At 38.3% G+C, this 24,168-nt stretch overlaps 1 protein-coding gene across 1 annotated transcript; it reads right to left on the bottom strand.

Moving 5' to 3' along the window:
• Positions 1–485: 485 nt before the first annotated feature.
• Positions 486–23,821, bottom strand: LOC139696701 (sodium-coupled monocarboxylate transporter 1-like). The gene is made up of 14 exons (XM_071595536.1): positions 23,459–23,821; positions 22,698–22,857; positions 19,614–19,679; positions 19,136–19,187; positions 18,466–18,533; positions 17,964–18,118; positions 16,411–16,551; positions 12,536–12,644; positions 11,345–11,454; positions 7,624–7,807; positions 6,590–6,676; positions 6,083–6,240; positions 5,504–5,840; positions 486–702 (listed from the first exon to the last, which is right to left on the bottom strand). The coding sequence occupies exons 1-14, from the start codon at positions 23,794–23,796 to the stop codon at positions 646–648; spliced, it is 2,022 nt and encodes a 673-aa protein (XP_071451637.1). The 5' UTR covers positions 23,797–23,821; the 3' UTR covers positions 486–645.
• Positions 23,822–24,168: the final 347 nt, after the last annotated feature.

Genomic DNA, 24,168 nt, shown 5'->3' on the forward strand with positions numbered 1-24,168 from the left:
TGCCTTTCCCGCTGCCAAGCATCACACACGGCCGTATCCCGTAGTTGAGAGGGCTCATTTTCTCTCTACTTCCCATCATAACAATCTTGGGAATAATAATTGAGGTAGTTTCCTCAGTAGTGTTTATAACGTGACACCATCACTCAATGGCCATCACCCAGTCGCCTTTGCAGCCGTCTCACTGAGGAACAGACTCTGCCTGGACTGCCTTTCGTCTTGCTCCTATCCATCTACCAATCTGGCATGGGTGACCCTACCAGGAACAATTATCATTGCTCTCGTCAGTACAGCTCTATTGGTTATCGAAACGAACGTGCCCTTCCACCAAATCATGGTTGTACTCCATGGGAGGGGGTAATATTTTATTCTGTCCCCCAAAACTATGCATTGAAGGCCAATTTCCTAGACTACAATCCAGTTTGTATGATCGCTTAAGGATATCATAAAACAGGTCTACATAGACTGTCCATTAAATCACATTTGGGTTATTATAAATTATGTTACTTTAATATTTATTTCCTTCCGCTAGAAATACAAAGATGATGACAAAACAAAGTAATGAGACATTACAATTTTGATGGCGTGATGATGTGGTTGAAACATAATTATTGCATCCTAATGTATTATCAATACGTTGGCATCAGTTTACCGGGATCTTTTTTTCACAAGACCGTCGTCTTCGTTGATGGAGAAATCGGCCACCTGTAGACAGATAAAAGTTATTAATAATGAGAAGACTGAGATATTGCCTAAAAATAAATTATTTCAGTAAGTGCCAAATTCTATTGATTGAATTGATTTTAAAATTCAATAAATATAATATGAACTTCCTTTACTGATGTCTATAAATCAATTTAAGTATTAAAAATTTTAGATTATTTTGGGTTAGCTTGTTAGTTTGACGTTAGTATTAGAAAAAAAACCTTATTAAGTTAGGAAGATTTTTTTGTTTAGAAACGTAAATTTCTGCTAAATATGTATATTAGGGATTTCAAATCAAAGCTATGTCTCATCCTGTAATGCAATAGCATTGTATATTGTTTCCCGTGGTGATGAATGTCACGATACCTTAGTATTCAACCTTCAATATTCAATTTACTTTCAAGAAATAAAAGGCCTTCAATTGAGATCACTGCTCTTGCCTCTTCATTGTCTCAAAAGGTAATTAGTCTCTACTTCTGTTTGCGAAATGGGAGTGACAATTGCTCTCAGTTAACTTAGCTTATAATTTGATAGCTGTGTAGTAAAGATAAACACGACTGATAAGGGAAAGGGGGGGAATCACTTCCTGCTACGATACAGAGCTATCTCGCCTCCAATTAGGACTAATTACTGACGAACCAGTGATACTCTTCCCAACAATCTTCTTTAGCCTAGCTCACTTATAAGTCATGCAGTTATTGGAAACATTTTCGCTGGAAATCCAAAGATTCTTTTTATCTCTACGGAGGCTTTAAGATTTTTGTAAGTACATATTCTGTCTAAAATAGCTTCCTATAAACGAATACGTTAATTATATTGTAATGTTGAGCTATAATGCAAATAAAATCTAAATATTGCATATAAACTAAGCAAAATCGCTCGGATGAATATTATTGCTCTAAGAGAGGTGAACGAATGGGGAATGGTAATACTACCTTGATCAAAAAGTTCCCGGAATAACCACCGTGTGGCGCTCCCATCGTTCCGATATGAGTTCTGTTTTTTTGTTAAATTGGTACATCTGTTGTTGATATTCCCTTTAAATCTTAGTGTCATAACTTGACATTTGCAAAAGTTACGTAGCCAAGAGTACATCTATCTCTGTGTGTGTTGGCGATTTTTTACAATTTCAGAAATGGATTTAAATTTGCAACAACGAACTTGTATTAAATTTTGCGTAAAAAACGGATTTAGTGGCGCACGGACGTTGGAAATGTTGGAAAAGTGTTTCGGCAACGATTCTCTAAAAAAAACGGTCGTTTACCAGTGGCACGAGCGGTTCAGAAGTGGTCGTGAGTCAATCGAAGATGATGAACGCAGTGGCAGACCATCGACATCGAAAGTCGGTGAAAAAATTGATAAAGTAAAAGAAATGTTGGTCAATAACCGCAAATTAACCATCAGAGAAATAGCGGAGGACTTGAACATTGCCTATGGATCCGCCCAAGACATTGTGGTTAATGATTTGGGTTTCCGTCGTGTAGCAGCAAAGTTGGTTCCAAAAGACCTCAATTTCATGCAAAAAAGAGACCGTGTTGACGTCGCAAAAGACATGATTTGCGAGGCTGAATCCGATCCCACATTCATCAAAAGGATCATTACTGGAGACGAGACGTGGGTTTATGAGTACGACACGCAATCCAGACATCAGGCAAGTGAATGGCGTTCACCAAATGAGCCGAGACCAAAAAAACCACGTCGTTTTCAGTCAAAAAAGAAGGCAATGCTGACGGTTTTCATGGATTACAACGGTGTAGTGCATCATGAATTTTTGCCAGAAGGCCAGACAGTAAACAAAGAGTATTATTTGGGCGTTATGAGACGTTTGCGTGAAGCAATTCGCCGAAAGAGACCAGAAATGTGGGCAGAAAACTCGTGGATTTTGCACCATGATAACGCACCGTCGCACAGTGCTATCATTATTCGTAATTTTTTGACGAAAAATGCAACAAATACCATCCAACAGCCACCGAATTCACCTGATTTGGCTCCCTGTGACTTCTTTCTGTTCAATCGAGTTAAAAAACCATTACGGGGAACGCGTTTTAGCAGCCGAGAGGAAGTAATGGAAAAATCGCAGGAAGCACTGATGGACATACCGAAAACCGAATATAAAAAATGTTTCGAGGATTGGATCAAGCGCTGGCATAAGTGTGTTGCAGTCGATGGGGATTACTTTGAAGGGGACAATATAGATTTAGATGAATAAACTTGTATTTTTAATTTTCTGAATAAATTCCGGGAAATTTTTGATCAAGGTAGTATTATAGGAAGCTGATAAGACTAGCTAAATGATGAAAGAGAATGAAATCGCAGGTTGTATTTGAGTAAGAGAGTTGTACCAGGCAATGTTTGTGGGCGCGAATATGGAGGAGAATTGAGTTGAAAAAAAATGCTAGTGGGTAATAGGTAATGAAGAGGGGTTAGGGAGGAAGAGAAATGGTACTGTATGGTTGCCAGTGGTCATTGATTGAAATTGGTTGGCGAACGTGCAAAAGGAACTCATTTTACATCAAAATTACTACGATATACGTTAGGAAAACGTTTTTTCTCTTTTAAAAACGCAACATTTTGGCTGTAAACGTACATGAGGTAAAGCATAAAAGGTTAAGAAATATATTTTTTTGGTTTACTTGGATCGGATTATGATTGGGTAATTGTATTGGGTTATCAATATTTATTGGCTGCCTTTAAATTTACTATGGCATGAGTTCACGGATGGGAATAGAAAGCCTGCAAACCAGAGAGGATGCTTAAGAAGAGTCAGTTGTCGAAAATGGTTAGCCACAAGAGGGCCGTGTGAGCCTGCAAAATTGTGAGCATCCTATTCTGCAAGGCAACTTATTGGTCCTCATCGTTTTAGGTCTATGCTTTACATCGAACACAATGATACTTTAAAAATTAACCGTTCTCTCTCCATGCATCTTCATTAAACAATGTATAAAATAATAGCAATTGAGTTCCTTTTCATATATTTAAAACATGTTAAATATCAAAAACGAAAAATATGAGGGGAGAGCCAACATATCGAATTATATTTTATCAATATCTAATGCATCATTTGATATTTAGATTGAAATTCAGCGAGAGAAGGATTCCAGGAGAATTTTTTTACAATACCTTATAAACACTAATACTATGTACTTTAATGCAAATAATAAGATTATTATGTTACTTTGAAAGTAAATTTGTTTTATGTTTCCTTTACCAGTTGGAATCGTTGATTCATAATGGTTAAGGGTATTTAAGATGGATTCTCTCTCTCATCCTCATATGCCAGACAGACAAAAAATTTCCATGTTTAGGTGTAGTTCCTAAATGGAGATGAGTATATACTTACGCTGGAAAGGTACACCGGTCATTTACACTTTTCGCCATTTTTCCCTATAGGGTATTTCATTTCATTTTCACTGATGAGGTGAACATCCGTATCACTAGAGGAACGCGTTCATCCGGGTCCTTGGACTCAGTTAGTTAAGAACAGTTGGCAGTCATCAAGGAGAGAGGGAACGCAGGGAATCTTAACCAATCAGGAAAGAAGAAACGTGCGCCGACCGATTAGACGAAACCTGGGCGTTTGGGGAGCTTACGAGTATGGCTACCGGACATAGAATGGGAATCGGCACACAACGCCCTGAGGACGATGGACGAGTTGCCCATCGAAACGTCAGCCATAGAAGGCCTGACCCAGTGGAGAACTAGAGAAACTTTCATCCAGTTTATTCGCCGGGAAAACATCGGATCATTCTTCAAAGCAGTTTTTGCCATTATTAGGTCAACTTTATAAAAAAAGAATGGATCGTAATGAGCCTCGGCGAAAGGAAAGAGGCGTGGAAAACAATTTAATATGACCGGGCGTCCTATAATTTCTATTAAACAGCAGTGCCAAATAGCATTAACATCTTCATTAACTACTTTCATAAACTTTTCATTTATGACTATATTACTGGGTAATGTAATGTGTTTTGAGGAAAGTCGCTATGCATGTTGGAAAATATCGTACAATGATAATTCTGTGGCATTCGCGGGTTGAACTCAATGCCACAACGCATCTGATCGTGGGTTAATTTTTTAATAAGGTAGTGGTGAATCCTGGGCCCCAGTCCTGTCGGACCTCATTATTTCCTTCGGCCCAGTCAACCCAAATTCCCGTTGCCATCAAGAAATAACACTAATGCTACAGGCTCATCGTACGCCAAGGACATTGGATTCTAATGTGATTTGATGAAAGTTAATTTTTACCCGAAAAAAAGCGTTGATCTAAAATAATTTGACGATGAAGTTTTGGTGACGCGTGAAGTTACTTAGCATAAAATTAAATTTACTTTTGAATTAATCAACTCAACGAATTCACGCAGCCTGTAGGTCACAAATAATGAAGCTCAAAAATTAAACATTAATTGTTGGTATTACGATCATTCATTGATTTGTAAATACAGGGAAAAATAAAATGTTCAATATTTCGGTTCTACACTTGATATCTGTAATCTCATTTTCATAATCTATCCTAACGTAACACGATAATAGATTTTAAACACCATCGCTACCTGGTTTCAATTTGTGCAAGAGATTTCATCTGTAGAGTAACCTTCGCTCCTTGTTTGTGATTTCCAACTTCGTTCCTCCTAATAATTTAGGTACGCTATCGTATATTGTACGTATATACGTATATTGTAGCAAAGTTTTACCAATGTACACCCTCTTCTCTGCACGCTATCATATTCGGGAACCGAACGGACTTCGTGAGGATCTAATTCAGCCGCGCAGATTCTCTCTCCGACGTATGTCGAGTGCGACTCACCTTTTTCTGCAGAAGCTTGTCGATCTCTTCCTCTTCGAGCGTTCCTCCCTGCTCCGCCCGTGCGTTCAGCTCCTTGCGGTGTGGTGTCTCCCCCGGTCTGCAGCGGTGGGCGAAGAGGCGATGCACCGCGGGGGAGAGTTGGTCGATGTGGACGTCCTTGAGGTCCATTGGGCCCGTTATGGCGCTCGCCACCAGTCCTACGGCTAATGAGATCAAGAGGCCGATGAGGCAGTACCACGTGTAGGACACGCGGAATAACCACGGCACATCTTCCGATGCCGTCTGGTCCAGGAGGGTGGTGGTCACGTTGACGTCGAACGCTGTCTCCAAAATATTCCTAGGAATCGTTATAAATTAGAGGTTGATTGCAGATTGCAATTTTTTTAGATTCAAGCAAGATTTTGTATGTTTTTTTACCCTGGGAAATGCATTTAAATCCTGGATTTATCGTTATCAGCAGTGGTATGTTGTTGAATGTAATGCATGTACTTATGATTTCACGTATCCTTTCTCGCCGAACATTTTCTATATTAGATATAAGTGTACTGGCGTAGTTCGTGAAAATAATTGGCTGCTTACCATGCAGGAGAATCCGTGGTGTTGAGATGAAACCCACATCCTTTGGTGGAGACGGGCTTTCTGGGGAATACAAGTCGGCCACTAGATATAGCGATCTGGTTACCGAAGCAGATGACTCCCATGACTATCAGCCCAGTAATGCCGCCGATAAAAGTACCCTGTAAACTCGATCATAAAATGACAATTCAGGTAAATTTGCTCTTTCCATAGCTAATCCGTTCAAAAGGCATGCAACTAATTACCATTGATGGGTGAAACATTTGGTATACCATTTCTATGGGGATCAGAATTGATTACGAATATTAAATTGGCACTCGATTCCAACCTAGGCCGAAATGTTAGTTACTTTTTTGTCAACCCTCGTAGTTTTGTTCTTAAAAGATTGAAATCCCTAGCAGAAAAATGCCCTGGTTATTGCTTGAATTGATATTTTGGAGGTCCCTTGTTATCGACGGTAAGCCAAACTTTATGCCGCGGCAAATTAATTGTGGAGAAATGAATGCTTACCGTAGAATTGGCCCAAGGGATGAACATTCCAGAGACGAAAAGGGACAGCATAGGTCCACTTGAAATACCCTCCAATGCCCAGACAATCTTGAAAAAAAACAGAAAAAATATTATGTACATTTTATTAGTACATTATTTAGTACATTTTATTAGTATCCGTTCACATATTTCCATTATCGCCGAGTAATATACGTATAGCCAAAAGGTGAAAATATTTTGATCCTCCGATCAAAGACCAGTTTTGGAGCGACCAACTGTAACAGATCCTGCTGAATTTCTTTATTTTTATCGCGGTCGGTAGATAATATTGTTCTGTTACTATCTTATCGTTTATATCCTGCCAATGGAATGTAGGTTATGGCAAAAATGTGGGATAATATGGTTACATACATGCTGATTAAGGAAATAACCAAAGCCGTACATCTCTTATAAAAATATATCAGACATTTCTTAATTAGCAAAGTCAATTCATCATTTTGCGACTAGCTCTGTTTCAATTCAATTAGGAAAAAATCATTTTCAATTGACCGGAATGGGAGTTAGAGTAAATCAGGGTAAGTGTTACGGTAAACATTTTAAACCGACAAGCATACAAAGTGATTGAATGTTTTCAATGTACTGAGTTTGTAATACATTGCCTTATTTAGATTAGAATTCGATAAACTGGATTTTTTTACTGTCAAGATTTTTGCGACCCCACGACTAGTCTAGTTCTCTTATTGTGCACGTAACTTGACATCCATGTTATCGACTGAGCATTAAAACAATAAGACCGCAGCTATAACATATGGTAAACATAAATTTGAGTACCTCACGCTCAAAGTGCTTCATCTACTGAAATTTCTGTCTATGCATTCAAAGTGGCAAGTTACACTTAACCCGCATTCGCAGATAGGTGTATCATACATGCCTTTTATATGGTAGTTACGAAATCATTAAGTACTCAATGATTCGAGTTGGCTTAGGCCATGTTTACCTCATAGTGGAGAAGGAATAATGAAGATTCTGGAAAAATGTTTTCGCAATCGTCTTACCTGTATAACACCTTCCAAGTGCTCGACCACGAACACCATGGAGACGCAGAACACCCCAATGACGGCGCAAATGACCTTCATGATGAAAGAAGCCCGCTCCTCGGACGGTCTGACCCTCATAAAGGGATTGATGAAGTATTCGAAAATCACTCCGGACATTGAGTTTAACCCCGTCGACATGGAGCTACGGAAAAGCAGAACGCATATCACCTATATTAGTGACTGACGCAAAAATTTCAAAATATTTGCATGATTAATTCTTTAATTTTTTTTATGTTTCAAGAATTAAATACGGAAAACATTTATCCATCCGACACCCTGTGTGAATCGGAACAACCATGTAATTAAGCATTAATTATGTTAACTGTCACTTCCGCCCGTATCCGACGATATATTATCCGACATGAAAGTTCTGCTTTCCGGAGCTCGCAAGGTTTTACTGGAAAACAGAATTTTACTCCCAATACATGGTAGTACTATTGTGTATAGTTCGCATCATAAATTAAGCTTATTCATAAAAAAAACCTGGCAGCATAAATATACTCCTTCCAACATTATTTCATGGAAGCGAAACTTTGGTCACAAGAGTGAAACGAAAGAAGTTTCTTGAGTAAAACAAGATAAGCATGAATGTCGACTGAATATGGATGGCATATGTTACCTGAAGAGTGTTTTAGGTTAAAACCGTAGAGAAGAGTGAGGAAACATTGAGTCTTAAAAGAATACGGTGCAGTCAGATAGCCATAAAAGACGTGCCGTATTTTGGTTTAGACATATTTAGAGAGTGAATGACAATTGACTCACCAAACATATCTGAGAGGGGAGTAAACGGTTTACCCGAGGAAGTGGGATGAGGATGGTCGAATGTGATCGAATAGGGGCGGATCCACGGGCGATAGGCGACATTTATCATCCCGACCGCGAAATTGAGTGCCAGGGTGAGAGAAGACTTATTTCGGAAATTATCGAGCAGTATGTGTTGTTAAAATCAAATTTATTCGATTTTACCTCACATGTCAGAAAGTTTAAGCTTTTGGCCTTCTCTGAAACCTTCTTCAGGTGAGACCGATATGGATAAAAATGTATGTGTGTATACATATATGTATTGGTCAATATACATAGGCCTTCGCCTTTCTCGTTCTGGAAAATCGTATAACCTTTGTTATATTTATATTGATTCTCAACCCATATCCATCGCACTGAATTTCAAAAAACCTCAGAAATACCTGCGATCCCTTGCCCGACTAATTAACTGAGGCTGGGTGATGAGAAAACCTTACAGATTTCACGAATTACCCCCCGACTTTACTACCTATCTCTAGTTCTTCCCGTGCTTTTTAAATTTTTGACTCCACATATACGTTGAATAGCGCCGGTGATAATGGGCAACCCTGCCTTATACTATACCTCTTCCTAACACTACTCATCCGGCCTCTCCGTTCCCCACTCGCACCTGAGCAGTCTGAGACCTATACTGGTTGCGAATTAGCCACGTATCCCTCCAATCTATTCCTATTTTCTGCTGTATACTCAAGAGTTTTTCCCAATTCAATCCATCAAACGCTTTTTCGAAATCTACGAGACAAGCAAACACGTCCTGATTGTATTCTACGAGTATATTCCTCTAGATTAGTGATCTCATTACTGCAATGGTATCTCGGGTGTCTCTCCCCTTCCTAAACCCAAACTGGTAAACATTTGCCCTACTCTCTATCCTTTTGTTTATGATCCTGAGAACAACTTTAGCTGCGTGGGAAATCAAACTTATTGTTCTGTCGTCCTCACATGATGTAACCTTTACCTTTTTAGGAAACGGAACTAACACTGATCTCACCAAGTCTGACGGCTAGGTTCCTTCCTCATAGATGCTACGAATCAGTCCATGTAGAATCTTACTCCCACATTTTCCTAAACCGTTCAGTAGTTCCACAGGAATATTGTCTACCCAATGGCCTTATTTGATTTCATCTCCCTTAATGCCCCTTCTATTTCATCGTCGGGTATGCGTGGGCCTAAGCTATCTTCCTCGACGCCATGTTCCTTCTCTACATACGATTATTTGCCATACAGTTCTTCTATATATTCCTTCCATCTTTCTTCGATATTTCCTGTATCAACTATTATCTTACCCGAATTATCGCTAACTGTTAGCACATATCTTCTCTTTTTATTTACTGACAGTGTTTTGATCCTGTTTCTGCAAACTTTCCTTATCCTAGCACTGCGTATTTCGCCAAGCTTCTTCTGCTTTATTTGTTGCCCGTTTCAAATGCATTATTTAAGTCTTTGTACTTCCTTCTACCTTACTCTGAGTTTACATCCTTCCATTTCTTTTTCTCTTATATCTTTCAATCATCTCAGCCTTAAGCTATGGATTCCTTGTTCTTTTCCATTAACGGTTGCCATAGGTTCTTTTGCGGTTTTCGATATCCCTTTTGTGATTTATTTCCTTTTTTCCTCAATGGTACTCAGCTCTTTTCCCTCATTCATAAATTTCTCTACAGCCTGCTAACACTCCTTCCTTGCCATTCTAGTGAATGCTTCTACATTCCATCTGCTAACCCGCCTTACCTTCTTGAAACGAACGCTACACTTCATAAAAACTAATTTGAGATCAAAGTCTGCATCCGCTTCCGTAATATCCTAAATTATATGAATAAAAAGATTGAATGGTTTGAGAGGAAGCGTAAGCCCAGAAAAGGTGTGTGCAGTATGAATTGCATTAATCATGAATAAATCTTCTATATGATACGCATCATACACAGAGAACAGTAAATTGTCAATAAGAGCCAGGTATCCCGAGAAAGTGTGAGGTCTAAGAGCCCGCCAACGGCTCTTGGCTTTGGGCGAAGAGCCATAAAATATTCTGTGCTTTCTTTGCTGTCAGTAGTGAAAGAGTACGCATACTCTACGACGTATAACTGTTTCCTTTATATCATCGCGTCAACGGCTACTTAAGGGTGTTAAACTTAGATGCCAAGTTCATGAGATTTTGATAAAAACATTCTGAATATGTAGTCCTCTAAGTAAACTCTATTAAATGACGATGACAAAGCAGGGTCTTCTCGCATTAATTTTCATAAATTGGCAAAAAAAATCCAAGATTTTAAACATGCTCTTATGGAATAAGAAGACTTTCACCAGAAGAATTAAGAATTAGTCTTACGCGTCAAATACGCGTAGTTCTAACGAAAAACAGTCAATACGTGTATGTGCGCGAATGTATAAAAGTGGTATTAGTGTTAACATAACAACATCTTTTCGTCTTTATTTCAACGTTATTAATTAACTTAAGCAGAAAGCAGACGAAATTTTATATTTTCAAAAATTGGCGTATCAAAACTTGTTTGAGATAAATTTTAGAGCAAGTTTCAAAAATTCATAAGAATTCAGATTGCTTATGAACTTTATATTCATATCATACGTATCTGTTTACGAAATATGCAAGAAGGAGTGACACATTGTTTAGCAAATTTCATCATTAATAAATGAATTATGGTAACACATTGACTCATGCACATACGTTCGAACTACCTTTCACATAAAGAGTGCGAGCAAGAGATTTATTCAGATTTTTTAGACGAAAATATTAACCCCACGATCGAAATCCCCTCAAGATCAACTAAATATTAATTCCAGTAAAATGCACGAGTTTTCATTCGTCGAAATACATTAGAGTATGACTACCCTTCTGACCCTGAGTGCTTAAGGGCAGCCGTACCTTAAAGCGGCGCTGAAAACCCCAGCCATGAAGAGTCCCGGAAGTCCTGGCAGTGACCCAGCGACGTCCATCACGAAGTTGGGCAGCAATTGGTCCGTGGCGCCGACGATCTCAAACGAAGAAGAAAGCACTATCACAACGCATTAAAGTTGCTCCTCTTCCTCCATGGAAGGTTCATTCATAACGGCAGGAGAACTAATACCAATAACCAATTACAAAATTCTCCCTCCTTAGCCTTCCACGGAAATTATAAAATGTCTGCTTCAGATGGAGTTACGAAATATTTTTCATTACTATAAAATTTGCCAAAAATGATCCAAATTTCACGTACTTAGTTTTATTGTGTCACCTTTTACCTTCGGCAAAGACACTATTTTTATTAATTCAGATCGTCATTTAAAATCGTATCCCAACACTTTTGTCGGGAAAAAATTCATCTTCTTGCTTAGGAAGACTACTCTTTATAATAAACATTACTTACATGATTTTCTAAAATGAAGCAGTAAATTCGGAAGCAAAAGTCGAAAGAAAAATCAAAATGGCACGGGAAGTTTTTATCTCTACACATACCTGTGTGTCCGTTCCATTTCGATTTTTAGCGATTTACATGAATTGTTAAATTGATATGTGACATAAGGGAAAATTATTAAAAAATGCATCATCAAATAAACCGTTGCCCAAAATTGTCAATTTCTTGCTAGCTATTTATTCTTATTTAAAAAAGAAGGTATTACCATCAGGAAATAATAAAGTGAAATACATTGAATGTAGTAGTAGGGGTGAAAACTATCACGGCATGTGTGCCGTATGCTAGTTAATAGTTACCACCAGGTAGTGCAGTTCCTTGACGAAACCAATAAAACAAAATTACAGTACATTAAAATGTGAGGCAGGGGCTGACGTGTTCAAAGACATCGTTCAATGTTACTTTGCAGTATTCATAATCAAGTAATTAAAGTCTATTTAAAGGGAAATAAGTGTATAGCATTATTTTTGTGCTATCAATAAGCGTTAGGGTAGCTAAAACATACGTGCACGTGCATACTTACCTCACATTGATATTTTTAAAAGTAATGTGATGATAGAGGGGACTAGGATTAGTGGGAAATTACCAAGTCCGAGAATACCTCTTTGATTGTGGAAGATATCCACGTTGGCACGCCAAACACATTGGAATTTTTTACTACGAACCTTAGTTGAAAGGCGGTCACAGTCGTAGTAGGTGGCGAATATTTGCAGGCCGACGTAAGAGCTGATGGTTGTTAGGGCAAATATTCCTGTGTAGGATATCAGAATGAGGCTGCAAAAACACATGTAAAAACATAAGTTGTTGTAAAATATCTCTGAATATTAAGATTGTGATATCTGAATATCAATATTCATTTACAAGTTTCTGAAAATTCTACTTATAGGGCTAATTCACTTTTTGACTTGTAGAATTCGAAATTCGGGAGAAATTTTACTCTCTCTTTGTGAGAAGTTCGTCTTTAAGCAAAACGAATCGTTCCTCCATTCCACAATGAAATAATTTGTCAGACCCGTTTCGCCCGTTGAATATTCGTGCGAAGGAAATTGTACGTTCGCTCGTAAATATTTTTCTGAAAATGGAACAATGGGAAGATTAATATAAAATTATGTAAAATTGGATTTTTTAGTTGTTAAGGTGGCTTGATCGAGTTTTAAATGTGCAAAAAAATCGATACCATTTGGCAGATAACTTTGTTCGTAAAGACCGACATTGTGAATGCAAGAGGAAAATTAGTGAATCAGAGGAAGCGTTTTATCAGTTATTCGACGCTATGACCACTCTTAACCAATCTGAACTTAACCTTATGTCTGAAGCTTGAGTTCCGTATTAATTCAAATCTCGGCATTTATATTTTCCCTGAAAAGTGAGATTAGGACCTTCCATTCACCAGGATAATTCGTTCTTGAAAGATATTATACCGAATACAGGTGGGTTTTGGACGATCTCTGACGACCTCTTCTTCCTCAAGAACTTAAATATTTTTGACTTACACACTAATTCCTTCTTCCTTCCTTCGTTCCTCCTGAATTGAGATGGGAGGCGCGGGTAAAGACGCAAGATGGGCTTATTAGAACTATTACTTAAATTAAATGAGCCCACGACGACAAACAATGACAGAGAAGTTCGGACTAAAATGCCGCAGCACGAATATCATAAGTTTATGAATGCTTCAAATACTTTTTTTCTAATTACTCCAATAAATAGGTAAAAAGACGGATAGAATGATGGAAATGCCAGCTAATCAGAAGAGTAGGTACTGCCTGAAAGTGTTAGCTTCCACTCCATACAAGGTCTGTTGCAAAAGTAGTAGGACTTAGTCGATCAAAAAACAATGTATTTCCAGAATTGATACATTCACTCAAAAGTCTTCATTCACTCAGAAGTAGTCCTTGTGCGTACACACACCACTGCTAGAGAGTTTTTCACGCCTCTTCCGCCTTTTGAAAGGCGGTGCCCGGAATGTTGCTAAGCTCCCTCATCACGGTCTGTTGCATCGCTTCCAACGAAACGTGGTGACGTCCTTACAGCATGAATTTAAAACGGGTCAAGAGGAAGAAGTCTGGTAGGGCATTGTCAAAAAAATGTGGATCCTCACTCACATGGTCAAGAAGCTATTGGTAGATTCGCGTGCGAGTTTCCCTTTGTTCGTCCGACAGCATTGGCGGCACCAACTTCTCAAACACCTTTCTTATACTCATGTTTTTGATCACAAGTCGATGAGCATCACTTTTAGGGATACCAAGTTCATTGAAAACCTTGTGAACACTTAATCTGCGATCCCTGTTAAACACAGCTTTCACTTTTTTAAGATATTCGTCACTTTTTGAGGTTGAAGGGTGTCCTGAACGCTCGGCGTCTGCTCTACCCTCTCGAAACAAGTTATACCACTCAAAAACACCGTATCTACCCAAGGCGCTATCACCCTAAGCTGCCATGAGCATGTTAAGAGTCTCTTTTCCGCTTTGCCCAGTTTCACGCAAAATATGATGGCGTAGGGCGTAACGAGGTAACGTTAGAGAGGTTTCGCAAATGAACGATCCGCACTCCGCAAAGGCGGGAGGCCAAATACCACCGGCCTCCAGACTTTGCTGACGCCCCCCTCTCTCGAACCCAGTCAGAGAAACCGCCGCCCGTCCTTCCATCTATTTGGAAAAAAATAAGTTAAACTACTTTTGACGCATGCCTTGTACGTCTATTTAAAATTGCAACTAGTCACAGAGCCTTTATGGTGCAATCAAAATCTATGTAATTAACGGAGAAATGCTTCATTGTCGGCATCAGAATTTCACTCCTAAGACAGGAAGGCTGCAGGCTCCTGTCTATTCATCCTTCTCTAATGCTAACTCCCTTATGTACTGATAACACCTTCCTCCGGGATTCCTCTTCACCTGGTATTTTTCCTTTGATATTCCTCGTTGATTCTTCTCTATCAGCATCAAAAGTAATCAAGTTATTAAAGGTATGGTTATGGATGATCACTGATTGCTATTATATGATGCGTACGTATTGTGTGAACTACCTCTTTTTCAGCCTATATTATTTCTAAATCTTAGGATAACCTACATTATTATTAAACATTATGTTACCTTTAACTTCTATTTCCCTCCATGCTGTCTGGAAAGCCTTCTCTCCTCCTTCCTCTACTTAGCTTGCACAACATTCCCCCTAATGTTACGGCCTTCAACACTCTTTCAATATTTTCTCTGCCCTTTTTCTCTTCCTCTAACAGATTTCGATGAATAATCTCTTCTCCCACCACATTTTAAATTTATTCTTTGGTTTTCCTCTCGTCCAACTTATTTTTTCCATTCTTAACCACATCCACATAGTCGCAACCCTATTGGCATATTCATACTCCCAAGACTCACATCTATGAAGTTCTACGTTTCATGTTAAAGTCTCCTCTGATTTTTTCTTTAAATTATTTATTTACAGAGTATAAATTCTCTTCTTGCAAATGCTTCCTCAAATAACATAATTCTTTAAACATTCTGCCCGCACACTAGAAGTGTATGTCCAATTAACCCCCGGAGAAGGCAACTTTTAAGAAGCAGATGGATCCAAATCCCGTAGAAATGGTCTACTTTTATGTATTGGATGCTGTGCTTAAACAAACATTTTTTTGAACATTTTAGAGATTTGATAACATACTATACACAAAATAATTTAGAGTTACATTTTTATGGATAATAAGTGGTCTATATATTATGAAGCCAAGAAAAAACATATTTCATAGTGACCCAAAAACCCTAACGTATTGTACTATTAACGAAGCTCAAGACGTTCAAGATGCGCTTTGTATGTCAATATCCACTCTCGTCATTTTTACTTTTATTTTAGAATACTCAAGATAGATGAAGTGATGATGATGTGATCTACCTGCTCCAGCTGTATAAGGGTCATAATTACTGAAAATCAGTTCCCGTTATCGAACTTAACTTTCCAGCAAATATCCATTGTATTTTCAGGATTCTTGCGAATTAATCGGAGTCAGCATAAAAAATAATGAACGCCGAAGTTCAAAGTATAAATCCTAGCCTGCCTAAATTACTAGGGTTTATTAGAAAAAACAAATTTACACTTTTTTACAGATTTTAATGCTATTTTATAGGATTTACTTACATTACGTTTTCATTCACTATTAATCATTTTTAATTGACAAGATGAAATGAGAACCTTATGTTTCCTTAGCATATATAAATAAATCAAAAACACCACGAACGATTTTCGTAGTATCTAGCTTTTTTTGTCGGCATTTGAACGTATTGGTGAGTTAATTTTTTTCATTTATTTAAATATTCATTTTATTGAGTTCTAAAATTAAATAAATATAGCTATTGGAAAAGTGCTACTATTTGGTCATTGATAAAAAAACACTCAGTGAACTCACATATACCGCTCAAGCCACCTTAAATGAAAATCGGGTTATATCTAAATCCCTCTTTCACCGAGTTGTATCTAAATTCCTCTCATATCGAGATATATCTGAAGGCATTTTTTGAGGTCTCTATTTTCTTTATTTTTCGGTAAAACTTACAGTTTTGCTCGATTGATGTTCGGCACGACGAGAAACCTTTGCACCATGGACTGATTCACGGAACAGTGGTAGACCCAGTTGACGATACAACCGAAAGCCGTGTTCCAGAAAGTGTGGCGGGTGGTTAAGTCCAGGCTCATGCTGCAAAGAGGAATTTTTCGTTCGTTTCATTCAGTGGATCCTTCAGAAAGAACTTGCGGACTTGTGTCATATATGCAATATGAACACTACTGCATCGGTACGGAGAAAAACTGAAAATGTTTTCGCTTAAAAAGGATGTCATTAAGGAATTTCCGGAGAAATATTTTCATCACTACATGCCTAAATAAGTATTTTTGTAAAAGTTGTTCATTGAGGCTTGACTTAGTGGAATTTATCCATCACGGAAAGAAAAATTGCAGCTTTGTTAATTCCACTTAAGTTTTTAATCGTACGACCTGGGCTTCAAACATAGTGACATAGTGTATTGAAACCTGGATCTTAAGAATAAAACATTAAGTCATATTAACAAAGCTGCGAAAACCATCAAGTGAAATTTAAAAAAGCTGCAATTTTTCTTCCCGTAAGTCTTTTTATATTTCGGGAAATTATGATCATGCCGTAATAATTGTTTAATGCTGTTGGAAATGAAAAGGAATTGTTAGTAGCCTCATTTTGTAATCGGACACTTGGAAAAGCATAATGCTGCGCTGATGGAAGTATGCGTGGGTACGTAAAGAATATAAGAGAGAAATGGTAATTAACAATTGTGATTTCCACTATAGTATTTTGTAATCTGAGATAATTAGTTTCGGACTTTAATATAGGCTCTGGGTATATACTTGTAAATGTTTTATCACTGATTTTATGAAAACTCAATTGACATTAATGTATCACCGATAAAAGTTAACTGTATTACTATGATAATGTTAATCGTAAAAGAAATAATATATGATGGAATATAATGTTTACAGAAAAATAACAAGCCTAATAAATCCTCCGTGCCGAATGAAGAACTTGCTCGTATATTTAAGGATCTAGCTTCGGAAATGCGCCCTATCTATAAATAGCATTTAATAAGTCGCTGCTAGCTCACAAGGTTCCCAGATATTGGAAAACGGCTAACGTAAAACCAATATTTAAAAATGGAGACAAGGAGGAACCGAAAAATTACAGACCTACAGACCTGCATTTCCCTCATGTCCATTTCGTGCAAGGTTACGGAACATATAGTTGCTAGTCCGATCGTCAGACATCTCGATAATTAGGAGTTATTAAGGAAAAACTAGCATGATTTCCGAAATGGTAGATCCTGCGAGACAGAACTTGCGTTTTTTGTTCATTATATTTTTATTTCGGGAGAGAGCAATGTTCCAGTGCACGCGATTTTTCTAGATTTCAAGAAAGCCTTTGACCTCATGGTAAACTACTCGCAATGCTAGAAGTATATTACATAGATAAAATATCCGGGGTATCACGTATCCGGTGAGAAGTTTCACTGGGAAACTTGTTAAGAGGCTATGTATAAAAACTTCTAATTTAAAATATTTCCTTGCTTTGCAAATGTTACTGACTTGAAGAATTCGATTCTGTCGGCGTCCTTATTCCTCTGCCAAATGGTTCGAAAGCCTCCCACGTTGCTGTTCCCGGTGCTGACGATGGCAAACATGGCACCGAACATTAGAATGATTTGCAGAGCGTCTGTCCAGACCACAGCCTTGATTCCACCCTGCAGTCAAAGAGAAAGTCACTGCATTAATGTGTACTCTGCATGTAATGTGTGTTGCACGAAAATCGAGATGTAGGTAGGATTTTCAAACCACATGTGGAGGATTGAAATTTCAAAAACTTTAAGATCGATTGTTTTTTTTTAATGCAGTGGTTAGATATTGATGCTCTCGATTAGTACTTTGATCTTCCTCTTGATTTGATTGCAAAAACGTGGCACGCTTTAGGTTTAATGGTACGTGAAAGTTGATATACCCTCTTGTGAACGCACATAAACTTGTCTTGTAGTTTAATGCATCTGCTTAGATTATAAAAGAACGTCCAGGAAAGGTTAGCTGAGTGACTTACCAAACTGGTGTAGAAAATGCAGACAAGGCAAACGATCGGTGTTATCAGGTGGATGTTGACTCCGGAAACTGCGGAGAAACGATGAAAAATTCTGTGATCCATAAAGAGAATTGGAACGACCAACATCTTTAAAGCACTCCTAAAAACAGTCTCTCTTAATGCAGAGTACAGAACCCGTGGATTATTTCATTTTCATTTCATTACGCTGAAAACCTTCCCGGATTAAGATTTAGTATCGATGTTTGTGACAGTAGATATTGGTTGATTGAAGTCGTAACGCAATTGGATTACACTGTCGTACACCTGAACACCTGATACACCGATGACCTAATGAAGGTGCTGAGGGGAACATCTTTTGATACAAATACATATTTAGATGTATCCTTCAAATGATTTTTCTTTCTCAATTGAAAGTATTAATTTATCGATTACGTTCTAAATTTCTGGAGTTCTTCAGTTAAATAAGAAGTAATTTTTATGATAATATTACCGCAGTAATATTAATATTTGTAAGCATCATTGTGATAAATATTGAGATTATTTGTACACTATAGAGTTATCAGAGTATGCTTGAGTTTACCAATAGGAGAAAATTTGCTCTTTAAGATGGAATAATGAAACATTAACAATGTTAGCTTTGTTATACCCTTGAATTATCAAATATATTTACCTTGATTTATCGCCAACGCTGGTACGTATATGACCACTGGAATGTACATCAACTGCAGACATAAATTATTGAAAATTAGTCCATAAAATGCAATCTTTGAAATTTATTAAACTTTGATTCAGATTGATATTCAGGTTGAGAAGTACCATTTTAGCTATTAGATTTTAGTAGCCAAGTTTATGATGGATATCAGGAGTCACGATAATGCACCACCGTACAGAATAATGCAATCTTAGTTACATTGTAAACGAATTTGGAAGAAGTTAAGAATGAATTATTTCATCGTGATTCTTTCTAAAGGGTGGCAATAATTGAAAAAACACTAAAAGTTTGACTGAGCAATTTTAATTTCGACTTATGAGGAAACTTCATTCAATGAGAAAATCAGAAAAAATTCATGATGTTCTGTAATTCTAGGGGTTATGGATTCGTATTGGATATAATGAAATGCAAAATATGTCCTAGAAGTTGCACTTACGTATGTAAGAACGAACAAAAATGATCCCAGGAGTAGAACCTTCTGATCGAAGCGGATTCCCAGGTACTGAAGAGAACAATAGCATAAAAAATCATTAGATTAGGATTGGCAATGATACCTGTGGGTCAGAACATCCCTGGAATCCTACGGATAAGCTCGATTTTAAATATGGTCGGACCTTACATCTAAGACGGAAATCGGTTGATACAAGTATGATTAAAAAAATACGCGTAGATTATTTTATTAAATTGCAAATGCTTAGGTTTGGAAATGTGGTCATTGAGAATGAAAGTGAACGGGAGAAAATATTTTTTGAATTGCTCGACAATATCAAAGATTGAATCCGGGATGACACGCGACCTCGCTTTACCCTGACAGAATGGTAACCCTACGGAATCCCGGGGATCTCATAGTAGTAGTTATTATGGGAGGCGACCGTCACTTGCACAATTAGGGATAGGTAAGCCATTTGGTGGGAATAGGATGTTCAGTGAAGGTGGAAGGAAAACTGGAGATACTCCTGGCGTAGGCATTAGCCTACTTTTAACGGCAGGCTCCTAGGGGTTTGCAGTTAAAAGTACTATACAACGGACGACGTACTCGACTGCAACGCAACATAAAGAAACACACAGGGTCAAATGACAGTAAAAATATTGCGATTGAATATATTTCTTGTTGTCCACCTTCCTTGTGAGAAAACTCTTTTTTCCCCGATCTATAATTAGAGGTTACTATGTCACACGACCTCGTGGCAGCTCACACTCAATCTGATTTCGATCGATACTAAATTAGAAGTGTGCAGATTCAATCCATACTTAAACGGGGAGTTATAGGGGTACGGAAGATGAGACTGCGTATGTCTGCGCAAGAGATGTCAAACAAGGGATAGTACAAGCTTGTGAAGTACTTGTAAATGCCGCAAACGAAATTATAGGAACCGTAAAAAAGAAAAGGATAAGGAAACCATGGATAACGGACAAAATTATTAGAAAGACAGATGAGAGAAGGAACTAGAATAATGTAGTACACACAGAGTTGATTGAAGGAAGTACAAAAAGTTGTATAATAAAACGAGACGGGAAGCTAATTGGGCGGAAGAAGCATGGTGGAACACGCAGTGAGAGGATATGGAAAGTTGGTTAAAGAAGGGATGTATAGAAAAACTATACGGCAAAATCATTAGCTTAATAAGATTAGATATTCACGTAGAAAGAGAATAAGATGCAAGTAAGGATAACTTTGGTTCAGGTATTTTTTATGGTGAGATGAGTATTAAGGGAATTATAATCATATATGGTCACGGGGGTAGATAAAATTCCCGCAAACCTACCTAAGGGCTAAGTAAAGCGTGGGAGGAAGACTTTTATGCACTAACTTTTAGCATTTATGAGGGAGGAATTTAGTCAGAAGATTTCGTCAGATTAGTGCTAATTCCTTTCTCAAAAAAGATACGAGCAGCCATATACGAGGACGTGATATGTGGTAGAAATGGTTAAAGAGGTGCGGAAAGAACTTGAGATAATTTAATATTAATAATAATAAGGTAGATGAATCAGGCGGATGAATCAAGCGTTAGTATTTCAGTTAGCCAAAGTGTCGCAAGCATTGCTGAGCGCGTTGGTAAGTCAGTTGACAGGTATGAGGAAGAATAAATATAAACAAAACAAAGGATTAAGGCTTATGCAAGAGAAAGCCTAAGTTTAAAATTAAAATTAGAGTTCTTAAACTAGTACAGAAGAAACAGTTTACGTATCCCGGAAGTGTTTTGGACCAAAACGGTCAAAGTAGTAGGGACGTAAGGAGAAGAATTGCGCTAGGCAAAGAGGCTTTCCCAAGGAGGAGGGAATTGATGACAGGGACATTGAGGTAAGGATGTTAATAAAAGGCTCGTAATAACTTTGACTGGGGATTTGTCTTGTACGGTTTGGAAGCATGGTGGCTGAAGTAGGACAATAGATCTAAATTGGATGGCGTTTGAAAAGTGGGTGCGGAGAAGTTGGCAAAGAATAAATGAAAGATAAATAGAAATAAAAAAAATAAACAGAAATGAAAACAAATCAGGAAGTCCTAGGCCGATTGGGAGAAATACAAAGGAGGCAGGAAAGATGGATGTAGAGTATTTGTCTGGCGATGGGATATTTTATTTAGTAATAGAGGGGACAACATCAGCGAGAGAGGAAGGGGTTGGATTAGGACGAAGGGAGAGGGGGATATGCAGAGTTGAAGAATAGTGTATTGTAGTATCGGATGTCAGGTTGTATTTTGTTAGAAGAGGCATAGCCATACATCGTTGTACCGTTGTAGAGCCTGCGTCCATAAAAATCTACCTTGAACGGCAGATTACCAATAATAATAATTAGTATATCACGTATATGGTGATCACCCCCTTGGTGGTCATGGACACACGACTGATAAGCAGGAAGAAGAAAAAAATGCCACAGGAACCCAGATGTAGCACAAAGATACTAAATGGGAAGCAAGCAAGGGAAAATTTCACTGCGACTATCCACAGCAAATACTGCGAATGTATGTGACAATCACAGAAGAACGATGGAGGAATTAAAGGGTATGATAACCGAAGTAGCAGAGCCTCATAAGTTAGACGGGGGAATCAAAGTGATTATAACTTAGATAAGAGACCTCATAAATACAAGAAGAAAATGAAAAATATAAGAAATAATCATAAAACTGAGGAAAAATTTTATAAGATGTTGCGGAACCAAGTTATACGGAAGTGCCAGAAGGCCGAGGAGGAGTGGATAAAAACCTACTGCGAGGAAAACAATGACTATAATAAGAAGGAGAACAGTGAAATGGCTTATAAACTAGCGAAGAGACTTTTGGGAGAGTGAAAATATAATTTCCACAATACCCAAGATGTTAATGGAAATATAGTAATAGAAGTAATTTAATTGATATTTTTCATTTCCTCCTTGACGGATACATTCCACAAAAGAAAGCCTGAAACCTCCATTTCTTCCATCAATAGTGGGCGTGTTCTAATACAGTTTAAACTTGTCCTTTTAAATTTAAAATTTAGAATCTCTCTACATTTGGCCACTGTTCAATTCAAGCTCTACTTACCTCGTAAGAAGAGTTCAGCTTAAGCTTATAAAACACTGGCAGGAAGCACATCCCTCCGCAAATCCCTCCCAAGACGGTCCCGAACGTAATGGTGGAGAACTGGGTGCCGTACCTGTACACCTCACCCGGCACCCCCAGCAATGTGATCCCTGAAACATAACTGTGGATGCGTGTAATTTATGTAACATTGCATTGCGTCGCTATATGACGGAACCGAGCATAATTTTTTTGTCTTACGATCGCGCCGGAAAAATGAATTTTTTTGTGGTCGTTCAAAAAACCTCAATCTTGTTGGAATACAAATGCATTGCACAAAATAATGATAAGTTTGATGAACGATCTCCGATTATTGTCTAATTTTAAAGTTTTAGGAAGGTATAGTTCTGCCAAAATACCCCTATCATGCTTTCCGCTCCGTTAAATCTATGTCTAAACAATGACAGGAAGAGGAGAATTTGATGTTGCAAGTAATCGGCAATAATAATGTCAATTAGTAACCATTTACCGCCCAATTAAAAGCATAAGTACGGAAAAAGTTTCAGCAATGACAACATTATGCAGCCAATAAAAGCCAGCCCGAAATATCATTCATATACAAATGTGTGCTGAAACTACTCCGCGAATCACGAGAGCTGAGTAGCGCGATACTCGTGCTTCTGAGGAAAATCGCGTCATGGCTACCGGAAGCAGTACGTGCAAGGAGGATATCCGTGGAAAAGACTTAATCTTATACGTGTATCTTGAATGCCGCACATACACACCTGGCTATGAGGGACATCGCGACTGGCGCAATGCCCATGTTCTTTCCACCCATGAGGTACTCCGAGGTTGTGTTCTGCTTCTTCTTGGCAAAAAAGCCGAAGTACACGCCGATGGATGCGGACACTACCAGCATGGCAGCGAAGAGGCCGTAGTCGAGGGGCGAGAAGTATCGCTTCATCGCGGGCACTGCTGTGGCCGGCGAGATCGAGGGTGTCGTCCCAGTCATCATGAGGCCGCTGTCATCGAATGCGTCCATCGTCGACTGGCTCCCGACCGACGATGCTCCCCCGTCATAGCCAGTTGTGAGGGCGTCGAGGATCTCCGTGGCGGCCTCCATGAGCCTCGACGGGTATTCACTCTCGGAATCTGCAAGGATGTCAATCATGACTACCAACGACCGTTATCCAAAGTCGTACTGCACCGATTTCAAACATTCAGATTTCAAACGAGGACTCAATGAATCGTTTAATATGACTACCGAGTGCTAAGAAAGAATTTTAGAGAGCGTTAAGAGAATTCAAAAGGAAAAGACCAGCTGAAAATTTAAACGAGAATCCAAAAGTATTTTGGTCCTATGTCAGAGAGGTTCAGGGAAATTAGTCAATTGTTAATTCACCCAAAAAGATAAAGACGAAAGAGTAACCAGCAGTTTGTAAAAGGCAAACTTGTTTAAATCTTCCTTTCAACAATGCGTCTTAACCTCACATCT

This window comes from Hetaerina americana, unplaced genomic scaffold (genome assembly GCF_022747635.1).
Source record: "Hetaerina americana unplaced genomic scaffold, ioHetAmer1.1.p SCAF_7, whole genome shotgun sequence".
NCBI classification, from domain to species: domain Eukaryota; kingdom Metazoa; phylum Arthropoda; class Insecta; order Odonata; family Calopterygidae; genus Hetaerina; species Hetaerina americana.

Coding starts and splice junctions, on each gene's coding strand:
- LOC139696701 (XM_071595536.1), bottom strand. CDS start 23,796: ATGGAGGCCGCCACGGAGATCCTCGACGCCCTCACAACTGGCTATGAC. Junction 19,188..19,613: donor TTTTGTTCGTTCTTACATAC/GTAAGTGCAACT, acceptor TTATGTCTGCAG/TTGATGTACATTCCAGTGGT. Junction 5,841..6,082: donor ACCACGGATTCTCCTGCATG/GTAAGCAGCCAA, acceptor AACGATTCCTAG/GAATATTTTGGAGACAGCGT.